The sequence below is a fragment of the Psammomys obesus genome, unplaced genomic scaffold (assembly GCF_907164565.1).
Source record: "Psammomys obesus unplaced genomic scaffold, mPsaObe1.curated_primary_1811, whole genome shotgun sequence".
Lineage (NCBI taxonomy): Eukaryota > Metazoa > Chordata > Mammalia > Rodentia > Muridae > Psammomys > Psammomys obesus.
In genome coordinates, this window is record NW_026592510.1 from 12,249,111 (window position 1) to 12,268,331 (window position 19,221).

At 41.5% G+C, this 19,221-nt stretch overlaps 1 protein-coding gene across 1 annotated transcript in view; it reads left to right on the top strand.

The window, feature by feature from the left end:
- LOC129681949 (zinc-regulated GTPase metalloprotein activator 1-like) overlaps positions 1–19,221 on the top strand; it is a 53,468-nt gene that overhangs the window by 472 nt on the left and 33,775 nt on the right. Inside the window, exon 2 of the mRNA XM_055614173.1 lies at positions 3,395–3,514. Coding sequence (XP_055470148.1) covers positions 3,395–3,514 — 120 coding nt within the window. The remainder of the gene's footprint in view (positions 1–3,394; positions 3,515–19,221) is intronic.

Sequence of the window (19,221 nt, forward strand, 5' to 3'; positions counted from 1 at the left end):
CAGGAACAAAGATTATTCTTAAGAGTTGAGAGGTGGCAACAGCACAAATGTCCATCAGTTGATGGATGCACAAAAAGTGATCTGCCATATCAGTAAAGACAGGAACCAAGTACTGCTATATGGTACTATAGAGGGGAATCCCAATAGCATCATCCTAAGGGGAACAAACTAAATCAAAAGGCCACATATTTAATATTCCTCATGTGAATTTCCCAGAATAGTAAAATCTACACACCAGAAAGCAGATTAGCAGTTGCAAAGGGCGAATGGGATCACAGAGTAATGGAAAGTGCCTGTGAGCAGTTTCTTACTGAACTGATGAAAATGTTCTGACATTCCGTTGATAGATCAGTAGTTCTGACTATATTAAAGGTCACTGGGCTGTGCACATTAAATGCATGTGAGGTGTAGGTGCTATATCTAAACTGTGGGAGATCTCAGTAAGAGTTACAAGTGTCAGTAATAAGGTGGATGCAAAAATTCCCTAGTTTGGAATAGCTAGAAATTACCTAGTTTAGAGTAAAAATGGGGGACGTTCAGGCTTTGTCTCCAGGTGTTTAGTAAAACTGATTTGAATCAGAAACTGGCATATCATCAATTCAAAAGATCAGATTAGACTGTCCCAAACCAAAGTCACCTTGCATAAATAATAATGCAGCACGTGCTCAGCATTGCAGGAAGGTACATCGACACAGTGGCCTTCGCTTTACTCACTTAGCTGCCGGCTCTAGGCCTCACAGGAGAGCCCAGACAAACAGGCAATGGCCTCAGCTGACCTTTTCTGACCTTCCAGCTAACCTTTTACAGACATACAAACATTTTCAGAAACTTCTGCCTTCAGTTCCTCCCCCAAGACTTCTGAAATAACATGCTACTGTTTTATAGCTGACCCAGAACCCTTTCCATCAAACATGGTGGTCTTTCTGAAGTGGGAATACTAGAAAACACTCTGGCAGGAAGTGCCACCATGACAAACTCTTGTTCCATTTTAAAGCAAAATCCATTCTTCACAGTGGAGCCTCAGCATGTCTTCCATCTCAAAATCAGAACACCCTACTCTTCTAGTTCTATTGATTGGCTTTGTTTTGTTTTGTTTCTTGATACAGAGTCTTGCTTTGTAGCCCCACTGGCTGATTTAGGTGATCCTCCTGTCTCAGCCTTCCGTGAGCTTAGGGAACAGCTGTTCCCCACCCCACTCAGCTTCCTCAGTTCTACAACAAATCCAAATGTCCTAGTTCAGGACCACACAACTGATCTTCCCTGGTACTGTAGGCCCTCCCACCACTTGTGAGAAATATGTTGTTGTTTCTATCAAAGACAATTAACTGGACATGAGTTCTCCCCTCCTTTCCCCTGACTAGCCAATTGCATCACACTGAAAATTGTGAAGCTGGAATGAGATTCATGTACCTACATCAGGAATAAAAGACAGAGACCTCTTGGGCCACTCAGGCAGCCTGGTATAGAATCTGGCACATTCTTTTTATAAAAAGAGATTGCCTTGCCAGATAACTTTCTCTTGGGTTGTGTGTTTCTTTATGCAACATCAAGAATTCTCATTCCTAACATTCATCACGATGCTATATCCTGTCCCTCCAGGGTCAATCACACAAAAGGCAGTTGGATCTTACCTTCATGACTCTCAAATATGGAGGAGACATGTTTGTCATTGATATGAAAATAAGTCATCTTATAAGGAAATTAGATACGTCCCGACACTTAAAAAACTTGGAAACAAACTCATAAAACAGGCCACAAAGATAACATTTCCCCAGCAGGCCCCAGATGGTTGGGGGCTTGCATTCTGGGATATTGTCTCTGGAAATCAATACTGTAATAAGCAAGACAACTGCCTTTAATTTTACATCTAACGCTCTCATGAGAACACCCCCTGTGGAATTCACATGCTTAAGTGAATATATGAACTCTATGTGATAGTATCATAGCGAACCATCAAAAATAAACAAAGCACTCAACATCAGGTTGACCATTAAGCAAATAACAGCAGAAAATACAAGGCATGCTATTTTGACATTTAAAATTATAGAAACATGAATTTAAGTACAGATAAACTATGAATTAAGCTATAGAATAATAATAATAAAAAACCAGCATGAGGAACTAAATCCAAGCACACTGTAGTATATTGATACTCCTGGGTTTTCCATGTAGTTACATCCTGAAAAGCCCATCTTAGTTTGAAAACACTATAAATTAAAAATTCACTCAGGCTGGCACAGTGGCACATGCCTATAACCCCAGCTCCTCATGAAGCCATGGCAGCTGAATTTTAAATTCAAGACCAGTCCTGTCTAAAGTTAAAAAACAAGAGGGGCTAGGGAAGTATTTTGATGTCAGAGTGCTTACCTAGCACGCTCAAGACACTAGAGCCAATATCTTCCCAAGTTATCATGTTTAATAACAGTATAGCATACAGTAGAGCTCAGCATCTACTTTTGGTAATCATGTGGCCAAGTGTACGCTATAGCCTGCTGCTGCTCTGTGGCACTGAGAACAGCCTCATGGCTACTGCTAAACGGGGATGGGGGGAAGGGGAATCAAAATTCAAACCTTGAAGTATTGTTTTTAACGAGCACGTTATAATTTCTGCAGCACTGTAAAGTCAAAAATTTGTAAGCTCTCTGTATGTGTGTATTAATTACTTTCTGATGCTGTGATAAAACATGGGCTGAAATGAACCCGGAAAAAGAAAGGGTCCATTTGGCTTACACTTCCATGTCACAGTCCATCCCTGACGGAAGGCAGGGCAGGAACTCAGGACAGGAGCTTGAAGTAGAACTCTTGGAAGAACTCTGCATACTGGCTTGCTCTCCATGGCTTGCTCGCTTTACTTTCATATATAATCAGAGACCACCTGCCTGGGCATGGCACTGCCCATAGTGGGTCCTCTCTCATCAATCATTAGTCAAGAAAATGCACCCCCACATGCCCACAGGCCAATCATATGGAGGAAATCATCATTTGAGGTTCCCTCTTCCCAGGTGACTCTAGTTTCTGTCAAGTTGATAAACGACCACCAGCACAATATGGAAATATACAGAAGGGCCAGCAATTCTCTCAGTCATCATAGCAAGAGAGTATAGTTACTACCTCACTTGGGTATTTTCTTTTAAGTTAATGTCTAAAAAATTCTCACACGGGCAAGGTATGTTCCACTGGATTTTCAGAACTATGAAAACATCAGCAAATATATTTACTCATTTGAAACTTCAATCCCAAGCAACAATTCAGTGTCTGGCTGTCCAAATTGGCCCTCGCACCTGCTTGGGCCTAGCTTAAAGCACTCTGCCCACAGGTAAGCTAGGGTGAGAGGTCAGCTCTGTAGTCACAGGACTGTGTATATAAGGGCTTTTGCCCCTGCCTTGATTCTCAGACCAATTTTGACCTGTCCAAGATAGACCTGTACCATGGTGGTAATCCCAGTGAGAGGGGTCAACCTTCTCCTAAGGAACTTAAGTGGCTTAGTAGTAGAACCTTCTTCGTGTTCCCAGAGGTAACTGGTGTGAGCCTTGGGATTTGTTTAACACGTCTTCCTCATGAGCAGTCAGTATGACGGCGAGGGACTGGTGGCAGTGGGTAGGAAGAGAAGCACTATGTTTTCATTCAGATCAGTGATGACTATGACAGATGTTTGGGACCAAGACTCCATGAACCAATTACAGAACGGACCTTGCCCAAAGCAGTTGCTAGACCATTTATTTGTACCAACCCACCAGCTACTTAATAAATGTGTAGCTACCTTGACATACCCATTCTGAATCACCTCTTACGGTACAGCCTTAAAAATGGCAGTTTATGCCAGAAATCGTGAATGGTTTTTACAACCAAAAAAAGGCCAAATATTTCCTGAAACTGCATAAGAAAATGACTGGCTCAGCATTGGTTCATCAACCAATGAGGCAATTACAAAGCACCCTCTGCTAAGCAATGGAGACTTGAAGTTGAAGATGTGTTCATGCTCCTAGAAAGCCTAATCTAATGGTTAGTAGGAGTTGGGCAATGGGTTAATTATAACATTATAAATCTAATGGGGAATGTGCACATTTCCTTATGAACAGACAATAGGGGGTCATAATTCATCCCAGGAGTGCCAAGGACACGTCTGAAGCTTTTGACCAGTTTTTGGACTAAAACCATTAGTAGGAGGAACCCAGGTAGAGAGGAAAACAGTGCAGTCAGACCACTCGACGTCAGGTTTCCTGCTTCGAGCATTTTAACTCCCCTGCCGTGCCTTCTTGATGCAGTGTGTGTCTAGAAGAATGAAGTCAAGTAGGAACCCAATGACACAGGCCTGAGGTCTGCTGTCTGCCATCTAAGTTTAAGCACATGGGCTGGTGAGCCTGGGCCTTAGTTTATTACATGTAAACAGGAGGGGCTGGACTATCTGATCTCTGGGCTCCTTTCCAGAGCTAAGTGATATACATGGTGAGGATTTCCAAGTGGAACGTTCAGGACCACAGCCTACACCAGCAGCTGCACTCCACGGCCCAGAGGCTTCTTTCTGACTCTCCTGTCTAAACAAACTTGTTTCACTAAAAACTGGTATGCCCAGCAGCCAAAGTGGCTGGAAAGATTTTTAAACCAAGGAACAGCCTTGACCATAAGTACTTTAAGAGGCTTAGGGGAAATGTCAAAAAAAAGAACCACTTTCCCCATCCTTGTCTGACCTAGTCCCAAAACAACTCCATCTTTTCTCAAAACTTATTTTAGCTGAAATGATGGGAACAAAAGATACTACACTCTTCCTAGATTATCGAGCAACTGACCTAAGAATCTGAGTCTTCCTCTTTTGGGACATAGTTACACTAACTTAGCTTTACATATATCCTTTTCCAAAAGCAAGACTCAGTTTCTATCAACAGCCTCCAAGAGCAATGACATCATTACCATTGGTGCAAACATGCTATGGTCCTGGGCAAAGATTCTTTTTATTTCGTTTCCCTACATCTTGCAAAAGCTCTAACTCTGCCCTTAATAGAACAGGCTTTTTACTCACCACTACTAAAATGTTGGCCATGTTAGTATCATACACTAACCCCTTCAATAGCTTAATAAATGGAAATACAGTCTGTGCACAAAATAGCTATTCAAGATGCCAGTTATATTTGTTTTGGTAAAGTCGTAAGGTCTGAGTTATGAACCAAGGAGTTATTTTAAGTCCAGAATCCTTAAAAAAAAAAAAAACCAACAACCCAATTTTCCAAAAGCTTCTGGAAAGTGGTATTTCATGCAGTATTTTCACCATGTGTAATATTTGAGTAATACAATACTTAATTTAAAAAAAACAGCAAAATTATACTACTATGCATAAATTGCTCTTAGTACTTAGAAACAGTACGTGCTTAAAGAACCAACGTAGTAAAATTATAGGGACATTTTTAGAAGACATTGACAGGTGTGAAGATTATACATAAAGAAATTATTTTTCTTCTATATTGATTAGTTCTCCACGTATTGTCCATCCTAAATTTAAAATATCCAATGCAGTCATAGTCGGAAGGATGACCTGAAGGTGTTCTGTGAGACTGCTAGACAATTATGCAAGAAGCTTTAGTTGGGAACATACAGGACACTTACACTTTCCTTTTATATAGAGAAACAGACCTTAGACACAAAACTACCCAGAATTCAAAGAAAGACTGTATCAACAGGCTAACTTTGGCAAACTTTAGACATCCACTATGCAGTCTGCCCTGGGATCCTCTTCCAGGGAGTGATCCTGAAATTTCGGCATGAGAGTCAGCTAGGGAACTGTTCAGCAAGGCTCCTCTCTGGGGATTGTGATTCATCAGTCTAAGCATGGCTAGAACATGCATTTTAACGACTGCAGGAGTTCAGGTGCCCTACAGCTAAGTGCACTAAGAGAGAAGAGATAAAGACTGCCCTGTGGATTCAGTGCCAGCAGAAAGGCTCTCAACAGGCATACCTTACCATTAAGCCAACCTCAAATCTCAAGGAATAAGGCATACTTGGTTTTCACTCAGACGAGAGCAAAACTCAACCCCCTTTGGTTTGTGTGTAACTCCTGACCACCCCCAATCAGGGAAATGTTAGATCCATAATTAAGCAAGGTCAAATTCCTGAGATGCCCTTAAAAGTAAATGTTTTGCTCCTTATACTATGTAAACAAGTTTTTCAAGGCACTTTAGAACAGGAAGGATTTTAATGGGGCAGGAGATGGGAGGGCAGGGTAGAGGAGGAAATGTGGGAGGGACAACAAACACTAAGGCCTTTTGAAAAAGCCATATGAAAATCTACACAGTAGTTTAAATGGAGATACCCTATAATGGCAGAACAAACAGTCCAACTAGACATCATATGCTACCAAATAAAAACCCCAGGAATGGGTGACATCTTTTTGAGCTGTTGGTCAATGGTGTCTCATTGATCTCCCCCAAACATTATTAGTTATTTCCTGTGTTCTTGATTGCCCATCCAGAACTTGACAGTAAGACTCTGTTGCTGAAGACACTACATACTTAAGTCATAGAGCACACAGAAATCTACCCGGCTCTCAACTGGAAGCTTCATCCTTACTGGCTTACTATTATTCATTCCTGGTGCTGGAAGATGCTATGCATACCACTGGAGAAAAGGAATCGTCAGTCTCACTCAGCTATGAACCCTGAGAACTACAATAACGACCTACCCAGCAAAATACATTTACTAGTACAATAGCGGCATGAATATTATGGAAGTAGCAAATCACTTAAAAATTAGATTTCATGGACTTAAGGCCTGCACTACAAGATGGAACCCATTCCTGACACAGTCAATGAGGGTAAGAATCTGTGGCTAGATAGGGCATGGGCCCTAGGGTAAAACCTGCTACTATTATTCTGTTAAACCGATGACTCCTGATACCTTATAATTCATTGACTAGTGCATGATTCAACCTCATCAGAGAAGCTGCTTTGAATTGATAGCAACAGAAAACTGCAACTGGTCAATGTACTGAAAATAAGAGACTTCAAAATTCTCATCCCTAGCAAGTTGTACTTGCATATTTATGAATAAGTATGTATATGCATATACATATATGTATGAAACAACAGTTAGTGAAAAACACAGGCCATAGATCTACAAGAAAAACACAGATGAACATATGGGAGGATTTGGAGAGAGAAAGGCAAAGAGGAAATGATGTAATTATACTATAATCTCAAAATAAAATAAATTAAAACAGGGAACAATTTTCACCATAAAAATACATGACAAATACCATGGAACTAAAGCCAATGATCTAACGTGTTGTCCTCCATGGTCTCCTAATTTCCTTACACAATATAGTCAACTCTCTGCTTTCTTAACCATGCTTACTGCTGACATTCTTGTGGCACTTATAACCTTTTCTTGAATAAAGTAATATGAGCATATTTTTTAAATGCTCACCTTTAAATGGGATGTCTGTATTAGATCCCGCCCCTCAAGGCTCAAGGATCTATATGAAAGAGGGAATCAGAGGTGGTAGACGACGTGAAGGAAACAGTTTTCCATACACAACAGGGCAGATACACGAACGAGCTTACAGAAGCCAGATGAAATCCCAGCATGGAGGAGTGGGCGTGGACATGAAGTCCACCAATAGCTGAGGAGCTCCTGACATTTGATTACTGCGGGGAGAAGGAAAGTCAGTTCTCTTCATTGAGTAACATCTGATATACTGCCCACACTTCAGCAGACTCCGCACCTAGGAGTAGTCACCCAACACGAACTGTGCTAGGTCAGCAAGGGCGAGGAGGAAAAAGAGAGGGAGAGAGAGAAAATAAACAGGGATGTAGAGATAGAGACAGAGGATATAAAGGAGAATATAAAGTGGATGGCATGGGAGTAGGGGAAAATTTGGGAGGAATAAGGAGGAGATGAATATAATCAAATATGAGATTCTTAAAAATAAATAGAGACATTTAAAAAGTAAGGAAAGGAAAAGGGAAAGGGAAAATCAAGGAAAGGTAATATTGTTCACACAGTGAATGAACTGGACTGTACATGTTGACTAATCATAGGGTTCCTTCTCTGAATGCATTGCTCAGCTAAGCCTGAACACTGACCAGCAACTGTATAGGAAGAATTGTTTCATTTTGTGTCCTCAAACACCCTGTAGAATCCACAGGAGTGCTGTAGGATGGCTTTAACCCATAACAAACTATGAAATGGAATTGCATCTCCGTGAGATCTTGCTATCCGTATTCTTTGTTAGTCAACACTATACCCACCAAGAGCTTGCAACTTACCTGGTTCTCACTAATACCACAGCGATTATTCTCCATTTTATGACCCCTACACAGTTCTCAAATAATTAAACACAAATGGAAAATTTTACTCCATAAGATGTTGTTTTTCAACCCTTAGTGAAGGATATATACTTAACTTTCTACACCTCTAGAACACTTTGTATATGAAAACATGTCAAGACCTTGGTGACATTCTTGTTCCTAGCGAGTAAGCATGTGCCTGTGAACCCTGAGGCAGTTCAGTTGCTTTTGTGCAGCATGGCTGTGTATTAAACATGCTAAGGTGAAGTTAACCCATGGGAATGAATGGAAATGAAATATTGGAAAAGGAACATCTAAAACAAATTTCTTCAATGAAACCATGACATGTGGTAGAGAGGCCAGAGGGAAGACCAAGGCAATAGCCACACGACACTCCCTGCGATGCCCCTTTTAGTCAACAGCAAGGCATTCGTTCTCCCTCAAGAAGGCGTCAGGCTGGTCCTGCTTCTAGTTCTGTCAGTCTCTTTCACTAACATAACTTTGAGAGTATTAGGTTCTCCTTCCTGCTTCAGAGCTGAGAGCAGCTTGAGTTGTTAGTGCCCGGAGACCATGGTCCTTTCCTAAAGAAGGCTGCTATAATGAGACAATAAAAATCTAACACGCAGGCCCTGTGTGCCATGACTTAAAAGGGAAAAAAATCCCCGACCAACCATAACTTGTCACACTGTAATTCCTGCCACCAAGATGCATTTATCACTATTCAGGGACCGTTTACACTGGAGGATAGTATGGACACTAAGCTCAGCTCGGTGACACTGGCAGGTCACTATATCTGATGAGCATCATATGGGACACTGAGCAAGCAAATCCAGCTCAGACCATCCCCTGGGGCTGAAAGACGTGAGGAAGACAACAGGCCCCAAAAAGCAACGGTGGGGATTAGGGTACATTCTCTACCAGAAGGAATCCAGAATAATAAAGGTGAAATCAAGTTCCAAAGCTAGTCTAAGGGGAAAGAAGATATTCTTAATCAAGTCTCTGCCTCAAGGGCAGAATAAAACTTTGTGCTGTAGAACACCCTAGAACCAACTTTGCCCATATCTTTGCTTTCCTCTAGATTAGGAAGTGGCAACACTTTATAGGCACATTGGCTACCAACACAAGTTAGTCAGTCACAAGGCTTGCATAAATTTACGTAAGGATGTTTACACAGGCATTTTGTAAAATAAGCAAATCCAGCAAGAAATAACTGTCGACCTTCTCACACTAGTTTACAAACACTTATGTTTGAAAGGAATAACACCAGTTGCTCAAATCCTGCTTTGTCAATTACAAGCTATGTCATTTAGGGCAAATGAGCTGGCACAGCTAAAAGAGGCCTAGAGACACAGAGAAGTCCCAGCAGGCAGAAGCTGTAAGGCCGGAGGAGCTGTCATTAAGAACAGTCCTCAGGCAAATGGCCACAGTAGGGCCAGCAAAGGAGGGGAGACAGTCACAAGTCCCCAGCCAGTCAAGTTGTAAGAATGGCCCCAGGGTCTGGCTACATGCCCTCCTTACTTTCAGGTATACCTTTAAAAAAATCTCATAATCTGAAATTATTTGTCGCTTTTATACATTGGAAGAGCCTGCCACCATCCCCGCTATTATTATAATTAAGAATGCTAGTCACATACGAGGAACTACAGACAACTAAGGAATGCTGGGAGTGGGACAGTCTTCCCAATGGAAGAGCAACCCCCACCCCCAACACAACTGATTATCCAGTACCAAGTGGCCAGCCCAGGAATTGTGTGTGTGTGTGTATATGTGTTTAATATACAGATTGAGAAGACTGTATTCTTATACTTAGGAAATACAGAAAAATATATAAATAATACACAATTACACGTAATATATTTAGCAACAATTAAAGAAAAAGGCATGAATTTGAGAAAGAGTAAGGTGAGTACAAGGAGGGGTTGGAGAATATTTTTAAAAGAATGTCAGTACTAATTTAGAGTACTTACTGTCTAAATGGGAATGTTCTAATGAGCACATTTAACCTTTGTACCCACCAAACAGGGCAGAAATTAGTATCTGCAAGTTGGGAAACTGAGGTTACAAAACCTGCACAAGGCTTTTGGGTAGGTGAAGAAAAGAAAGGTGGTAAAAGACAGCCCCACTGGAAAAATTCATCACAGCCACATTTCAGAGAAGCCTATCCCAGGAGCTAGGCTTCTGATACTTTCTCCAAAAGATTAGTGGCAGAGAGGTAGACATGCAAAGGTTTTCCCAAAGAAGGAGATTCAACTTTACCCTGACCCTTGAAAAGAACAGGTTTGGCCTGCTGCTAAGACTTTGAACCCAGCTTCCATATCATTAATCCTTCATGGGTAAGTAACTGTGGAATATGCTCCATGGGAATGCAAACACCCATGTCAGCAATGGGCACAGACTTCAAAAAATTACAGAAGATTCATTTTTCAGCAGCTCTCTTGTTCTCTGTGGATACAATTTTATCTCTCCTTGTTGCAACTAGGATAAATGCCAAATACTCAGTGAACCCTCAGAGGTTCAAAATCTGTTATTGGAGCGAATACTTTTCCTGGAATGTGGGCAAAAGCAGGAAGAGGAGGTACCCAGGACGAACATTTCATGCAAGCCTTACTCACGATTGCTCCTCACCCCATGTTTCACATCTTATCTTGACACACTCTCTACGCCCAGCCTCCTCTTTGCATCCCATGACTGCTACCCTCATTCCCATAAGAAAGAAGACCTTTCCTTCTCAGGCAGCCTGCCTCAAAGTCTGCATTACACATTTCCCCTGACATGCAGGATCTACCTCCTCTCTCTCCCGGGGCCCCGCCTCTCTGCCTTTCTAGCATTCAATGTTCTGCGGTGGCTGTTCTAAATAAAACTACTGGTGACCCGTTGCTGGACAGCCCTGGTTTTGTTCTGACTTTACTTTCCTGTTGCATCAGATGCTGTTGACCTCCAACCCTCATGAAAATAACTTCCTTGAGAGGATACTCCAACTATTAACTGCCTCTTGAGTGAGCCTGTTTCTTAAATTGACTTTCTTCCCCCTTTAAGTCACTGAAATGTTTTATTCCTTCAAATAGCAGCACTTGTATAAATTCGGGCATGAGAGGATGGGGTTCCAGGTAACTCTTGTTCCTGAGGCATGGGAAAGCATTAGAAAGGAGGAGGAGGAAGAAAAGGAGGAAGAGGAAGAAGAAGGGGTGGTAGACGAGAAGGAGACGACAGGGGCAATGGCAGTGTGTAACGTGCTTGCCATGCAAGCAAGGGGACCTCAGTTCAGATCCTTAGCATCCACATAAAAAGCCAGCTGGACTAGCATGTGCCCATATTCTCAGGGCTAGGGACGCGGTGACAGAAGATCCTTGGGGCTTGCTGGTCAGCCAGCCTAGTAGAATCAGAAAGCTCCAGCCAATGAGACACCCTTGCCCCCCCCCCACACACACACACACACGGGCAATTCCAGGGAGTCCTAGGCCAATGAGTCTGGGAACATGTTATGTAGATAAATTATTATAAATAGTTTTTTTCCCCCTCAGGGGAATTCAGTTTCCTTAATTGTTTCATTCCTTCAGGGGACAATGTCAAAGCTATTTATCCCCCAAACTACTCCTTTTGGTCATTTAGTTCCAATGGAAAAATTTTCTCTACAGAACACAGAAAGAAATTTCTATAAAGTAATTAATTCCTCCTTTTTTGCCCTAGTGAAAGCCTGGGTCATTTCCTGTTGGTTTAATATTAAACCACATAGACCTCCTGTGACCTCATATCTTAAGCCCCACATGCTTCTGCAGGCGTGGTAAATGTTGTGCCAGGACAGAATGTCAAGGGAAAATGCACTTAGTTGTGGAAGACAGACAGGAGTTCATACAGTTTCAGGACACGGATTCTCCTTATACTGCCCACGAGCTAAAATGAAGGAACAACCCCCGGGTCAGCTGCAACTCCATGGAGTTCTCACACTGACTGTCTAGATGCCACAATTAAAAGCAAGAGTACATCCTTTGAAGGGCTAAATGTAGACTGGCAGATGTCACGCACTCCAACCAAGTCTAACAGAGAAGAAAGGCTTAATATCATATATTAAATCTTTGAAAGGAAATTTATTGAAGCCGCCAGAGTGGTGCTGGCAGTCTATAAAACACGTTGACTTTTCTCTTTGCATTTACCTCTGTGGAGTAATCATCTGTAGTCTGAGGTGGGCTGAGCTTTGCATGGTGACTTGCCTTCACTGCTTCGGAGGCTTTACTGTCAGGCATCAAACTGAGGGTGGGGTGAATGCTCTGCTACAGCAGCGCTCCCCCAAATTCATGCCATGGGCTATCTCTGAACCTGGATGTTGGCCAGACCTTCAGCACTGATTCAAGTTTCTGGGAAACTTCCCAGCATCCTACCGTCCCAGGCAGTGGGAGTGTTTACTGCAGCAACACCAGCACAACGATAACAGGTACAAAGCCACAATCGAGAAACGTGTTTTTGTTTCAATGTGGGATAGTGGCCTCCGTGTAGACGCAATCCTTGTTTCACAGCATGCACCCACTTTTGCCCTCACTCTGCTCAGTCACTCAGGACTCAGCATTACTATTAGACCCAAATGACCATCCACAAGGTGACCACATTCCCACAGGCCTCTGCCTTGAAGAATTAGCTTCCTCCGGCAGCAACCTGATATTGTAACAAAATGATCTCAGTAAAAATGTGATCAAATCTATGACCAGTAATTCAATAAATTAGCCAGCCAGAGACCAAACCATGCTGAAGGATGAATTGATGGAGCTGCTTTAAAGGACGTTAGAAGAAACAACAAAGAAAATCAGTAAGGAGTCAGGGCATACAATGACAGAAAGTTCAAAGGTGGAAACTGAAGAGTGATGTCAACCTGGGTTTTGAAAGACACAGGCCGAGAACAGCAGGAAGAAAAAGCCAAAGCGAGGGCACGGAGCCCTTCTGGTGCTCTAAGGACACACACCTTGGGTAGTAGTGACACCATATTCAAAGGCCAATTAACTCAAATGAAGTTCTCTTCTCCAAATGATCAGCCCCTGAGTACTGAACTTACCGCAATTTCTTTTCTTAGCTCTAGTGGAGTTTCACAGATTCTACATCTTGTTTAAGCAACCCTCCTTAGTTAACTTCACGAACTCCTAGCGAAGTGTACACTGGGTGTGGCGCAATTAGAAATCCCATATTTATAGTCTGTGAGCCTGCTGGCTCAGCTCAGGCTGGAAATAATTTCCCCAGAGACAGTCATACTTTTTAAACAGATACTTTTTAACACTAGTTTAAATTTTTAGTTGAAAAACAAATACTACCAAAGACTTGCTAAGGAAAATTTTTTTCTTTCATTTAAAACTTTGGAATTGTGGCAGTAGTAAAGACATAAAATTACAATTTATTTACTATTTCTTTTGACTTTAAACATAATTTAAAATGAAATAGAAAATTCAAATTAATTGTTTAGTGAATAAAAAGTACTTCATTGTATTTATCAGACATGAATATTAAATAATTTATGAAAGTCTACTTCACTTAAGTGTGAAAATATTTTAATAATTGCTGATTGAAAAATATAACGATTATTTAAAACCTTTTTGACCATGCATGGTGGTGCCTGTCTATCATGCCAGCACTCAGAAGGCTGAGGCAGGATTGCAAGTTTGATCCACCCTGGGCTACACTACACAGCAAGACCTTCTCAAAATAATTTCAACCAGCAGCTGACGAGATAACAGTTGGTAAAATGTTTGCCACGTACACAAGTACCTATGTTTATTCCCTGGAACCCACAAGAAAAGCTGGGTGTCATGATGTAAGCCCTTAATCCCAGCACTGGGGAGGCAGAGACAGGGGGATCCTTGGGCTTATCGGCCAAATCAGCCAGGTTAGCCCAGTCAGCAAGCTCCAGCTTCAGGGAAAGATGCTGTCTAAAAAGGGCAAGGCTGCCCACTCTCTCCATATCTCTTCAGCATAGTTCCTGAAGTCCTTGCTAGAGCAGTAAGACAGTTAAAGGAGATCAAGGGGATACAAATTGGAAAGGAAAAAGTCAAAGTATCACTATTTGCAGATGATATGATAGTATACCTGAGTGATCCCAAAATTTCTACCAGAGAGCTCCTACAGCTGATAAACACTTTCAGCAAAGTGGCTGGATACAAAATTAACTCAAAAAAATCAGTAGCCCTCCTGTATACAAAAGACAAAAGGGCTGAGAAATAAATTAGGGAAACAACACCCTTCACAATAGCCACAAAGGACATAAAATACCCAAGGTATGACCCTAACCAAGGAAGTCAAAGACTTGTATGAAAAAACTTTCCAGTCTCTGAAGAAAGAATTAGAAGATATCAGAAAATGGAAAGATCTCCCATGCTCATGGCAGGATTAACATAGTAAAAATGGCCATCTTACCAAAAACAATCGACAGATTCAATGCAATTCCCATCAAAATACCAACACAATTCTTTACAGACCTGGAAAGAAAAATTCTCAACTTCATATGGAATAACAAGAAACCCAGAATTGCCAAAACAATCCTCTACAATAAAAGATCTTCTGAAGGTATCTCCATCCCTGATCTCAAGCTGTACTATAGAGCAACAATACTAAAAACTGTTTGATACTGGCATAGAAATCAACTGGTGGATCAATGGAATCAAATAGAAGACCCTGAAATAAACCCACACACTTATAGACACCTGATGTTTGACAAAGATGCCAAAACCATACAATAGAAAAAAGATAGCATCTTCAACAAATGGTGCTGGTCTAACTGGATGGCTACATGTAGGAAAATGCAAATAGATCCATCCTTATCATCCTGCACAAAATTAAAGTCCAAGTGGATCAAAGACCTCAATATAAAACCAGACACACTAAACCTGTTAGAAGAAAAAGTGGGGAAGAGCCTGGAACTCATTGGCACAGGAGACAACTTCCAGAACAGAATACCAACAGCACAGGCTCTAAGAGCAACAATCAATAAATGGGACCTCATGAAACTGAACAGCTTCTGTAAAGCAAAGGACACTGTCGTCAGAACAAAATGACTGTCTAGAGATTGGGAAAGGATCTTCACCAACCCTATATCTGACAGAAAGCTAATATCCAGAATATACAAAGAATTTAAGAAGTTAAAAAGCAACAAATCAAGTAATCCAATTAAAAAATGGGGTACAGAGCTAAACAGAGAATTCTCAATAGAGGAATATAGAATGGCAGAGAAACACTTAAAGAAATGGTAGCTCAGTAACCAAGTGGGTTTCCCTAGTAAGGGGAACAGGGACTATTTCTAACAGGAACTCAATGGCAGGCTCTTTGACCTCCCCACCCCCCAAGGGAGGAGCAGCCCTGCTAGGCCACAGAGGAGGACTTTGCAGCCAGTCCTGAAGATACCTGATAAAACAGGGTCAGATGAAAGGGGAAGAGATCCTCCCCTATCAGTAGACTTGGAAAGGGGCAGGGAGGAGTTGAGGGAGGGTGGGATTGGGAGGGAATGAGGGAGCAGGATACAGCTGGGATACAGAGTTAATAAAATGTAACTAATAATAAAAATTAAAAAAGAAAAAAAGAAAGTGAATATTAAAAAAAAGAAAGAAATGCTCAACATCATTAGTCATCAGGGAAACACAAATCAAAATGACCCTGAGATTTCACCTTACACCCATCAGAATGGCTAAGATCAAAAACTCAAATGACAACACATGCTGGAGAGGTTGTGGAGGAAGGGGAACCCTACTCCAATGCTGGTGGGAATGCAAACTTGTACAACTACTCTGGAAATCAATCTGGTGCTTTCTCAGACAATTAGGAATAGTGCTTCCTCAAGATCCAGCTATACCACTCCTAGGCGTATATCCAAAGAGGCTCAAGTACACAATAAGGACATCTGCTCAACCATGTTTGTAGCAGCTTTATTTGTAATAGCCAGAAGCTGGAAACAACTCAGATACCCCTCAACTGAAGAATGGATACAGAAATTGTGGTACATCTACATGATGGAATATTACTCATCAATACAAAACATGAAATTTTCAGATAAATGGTGGGAACTGGAAAAGATCATCCTGAGTGAGCTATCCCAGAAGCAAAAAGACACACACAGTATATACTCACTCATACAGACATATAACGTAGGATAAACCTACTAAAATCTGTACACCTAAAGAAACTAATCAAGAGGAAGGATTCTGGCTAAAATGTTCAATCCCCATTCAGAAAGGCAAAGAGGATGGACATCAGAAGAAGGAGAAAACAGGGAACAAGTCAGGAGTCTGCCCTGCAGGGTATCAAAGCACATGCTGAGACTTATGGCCACGCTTTGGGCAGAATGCAGGGAATCTTATGAAAGAAGTGGGAAATAGTAAGATCTGGAGAGGACAGGAACTCCACAAGGAGAGCAACAGAACCAAAAAATCTGAGCATAGGGGTCTTTCCTGAAACTGATACTCCAACCAAGTACCATGCATGGAGATAAGCTAGACCCCCTGCACAGATGTAGCCCATGGCAGTTCAGTGTCCAAGTGGGATCCATAGTAATGGGAACAGGGACTGTCTCTGTCTTGAATTGAATGGCCTGCTCTTTGATCACTTCCCCCTGAGGGGGGAGCAGCACAGAGGAAGACAATGCAGCCACTCCTGATGAGACCTAATAGTCTAGGATCAGAAGGAAGGAAAAGAAGACCTCCCCTATCAGTGGACTTGGGGAGGGGCATGCGTGGAGAAGGGGGAGGAAGAAAGGGACAGGAAGGGGAGGAGGCAGGGAGCTACAGGGGGAATACAAAGTGAATAAAGTATAATTAATAAAAAATTTTAAAAATAAATAAATAAAAATTAAAAAATCCTGGGGAAGCTGACTGAGGAAGACACCTAATCTCTCTCTCTTTCATATACACACACAAATATGTGCTTACACACATAAACAAAACACATCAAAAAACCCAACCCATTAAATACCAAACTTTACACATCTACAATTTACATGTTATTTTTCAATATTATTAACAACTTTTAATTTCAATATTTGACTTAAAGAAAAAGAAATAATGTTAAACTCATTTTTCCTCCATGGTACTTTTTATCTAACTTTCTGGGGCTTCTTTAGGGTCTCATTTGAAAAGGGTGAAACTGTTTAAACATGTCCATACCTCCGGATACAAAAGAATGAGCACTTGGAAACTGGAATCATTCTGCAGAAGTATCTTTCTACCATATGTAAGTAATCCCCTAAAAATCCGAATGTTCCTTCTACTTCTGCATCTTTGTCAGCAAAAAGTAATTTGCATAGAGTGCATGCTTCCGGCTATCAGTTTCTTCCTCCATTCAGGGCAATACAGCAAATGAAGGCAGCCTACAGTAGGAGAGGGGTCAGCCTCCCTGGGTCTTGGAAAAATAATCTTTCAACTTCATCAGTGTTCAAGACTCTGACTTCATTTACAAGAGTTGTATTCTGGATTCATCATGAGCCATAAGCTAAAAAGGAATATATCCTAGATGGTTACATAATACAGGTGGTAACTGAAGACAGCTCACACGGCTATAAACCAGAGCAAGGATTCACAGGCCACCCAGTCCTCAGACCTGACCGAAGCAACCTCAGGAGGGGAGAACGAGGCAGAATAAACTTGCCTGGTGTGAGCAAAGAGACCAGTGATCTGAGAACCCACATGTCCTGTGTATTCTAGAGGTCTGTCCTAGGAGAACAAACTCTACCCTACTGAAATTTACAGTCCACCAGGGCCAGGTGGGGGGACATTAATAAGTAGTCACATGTCAAAACTTGAAAAAAGTGCTAATGTAAAGAAGAGAGTGTTCTATGTGCAAAAAAGGGAAATATGAGATTTGATATTAGATCAAAGTACACCTGATATAGTATATGTTAAATATTGTTCTTCAAACTGTGTATCTGCATGAAAGAGGGGGGAAGGAGGGACTGAAGGAAGAGAGAAAGAGAAAAGAGAGGAGAGAGAGAATTGGATGAAATGTATTTTCTTCCATTACCTTTGAAAGTTACCATTAAAGACCAAATTAAGGTTTGGAGTAGGAGGTACCAACGGATTATCTCTGAGGATGGGAGTTGTAGAGAGAATAGGATGTTGAAAGTCAAAAGTCTCTTTTATTAAAACTGTCTTCCAAGGGGCAAGGTGAGAAACATCCACTATCTAGAATCAGGTGATGTGATGTGCAACTGCTACACATCCTACTCCTCATCTGGAGTCCCTGAATGGGAGTCAGGGGATGAAGAAAAAACAGCTCAGAGGTTGACACAAAAATGCTACCCTCAGAACGTCCAGGGACTCCTGACATGAAACAGCATGTGTCAATCAGCAAATAATGAACTGTCAAGGCGCTGATAGGATCCTTCTTCTTTGCATCTGAAACTCGAATTGGTGGCACAGAGAGACCAGAACTGAAGTCTGAGAACCAGGATTCGTCTTTCACCACATCATGTCTTCCCAGATAAAGACAACAGCAACTCATGCTCAGTGGGTTTCCAGGCTGGGTTAGAATGTTAGCAGCCCTCAGGGTCAGGAATGTGCCCTTGATCAGGCAGGGTCAGATGTGAATGGTGATCTATTTGTTACTCAGAAATGCAGGCATGGGACTTCCAACTATCCCAAACATTTTCTCTTCCTTCTCAAAAATGCTAGCTTCCTGTTTTATTCCCCTGAACTGATCATGCCCCTGGAGGCTAAGCAATATTTAGGGTCTTTAAGCAGTTGTTCTAGTCTTGATGATGTGGCAAGGCAAAGGTTAGACCATTTAGTTTGAAAATGCATTAATTTTGTTGTTATTCACAGCTGACATCAGAGAAGAACAAGTCAACTCGTGCTTTTCTCACAGGAAGACAACACCATCAACTGGAGATGAAGTATTCAAATAAAAGAGCCTATGAAGAGCATTTCATATCCAAACCACAACAGATAACCACGACAAAAAACAACAACAACAACAAAAAAAAAAAAAA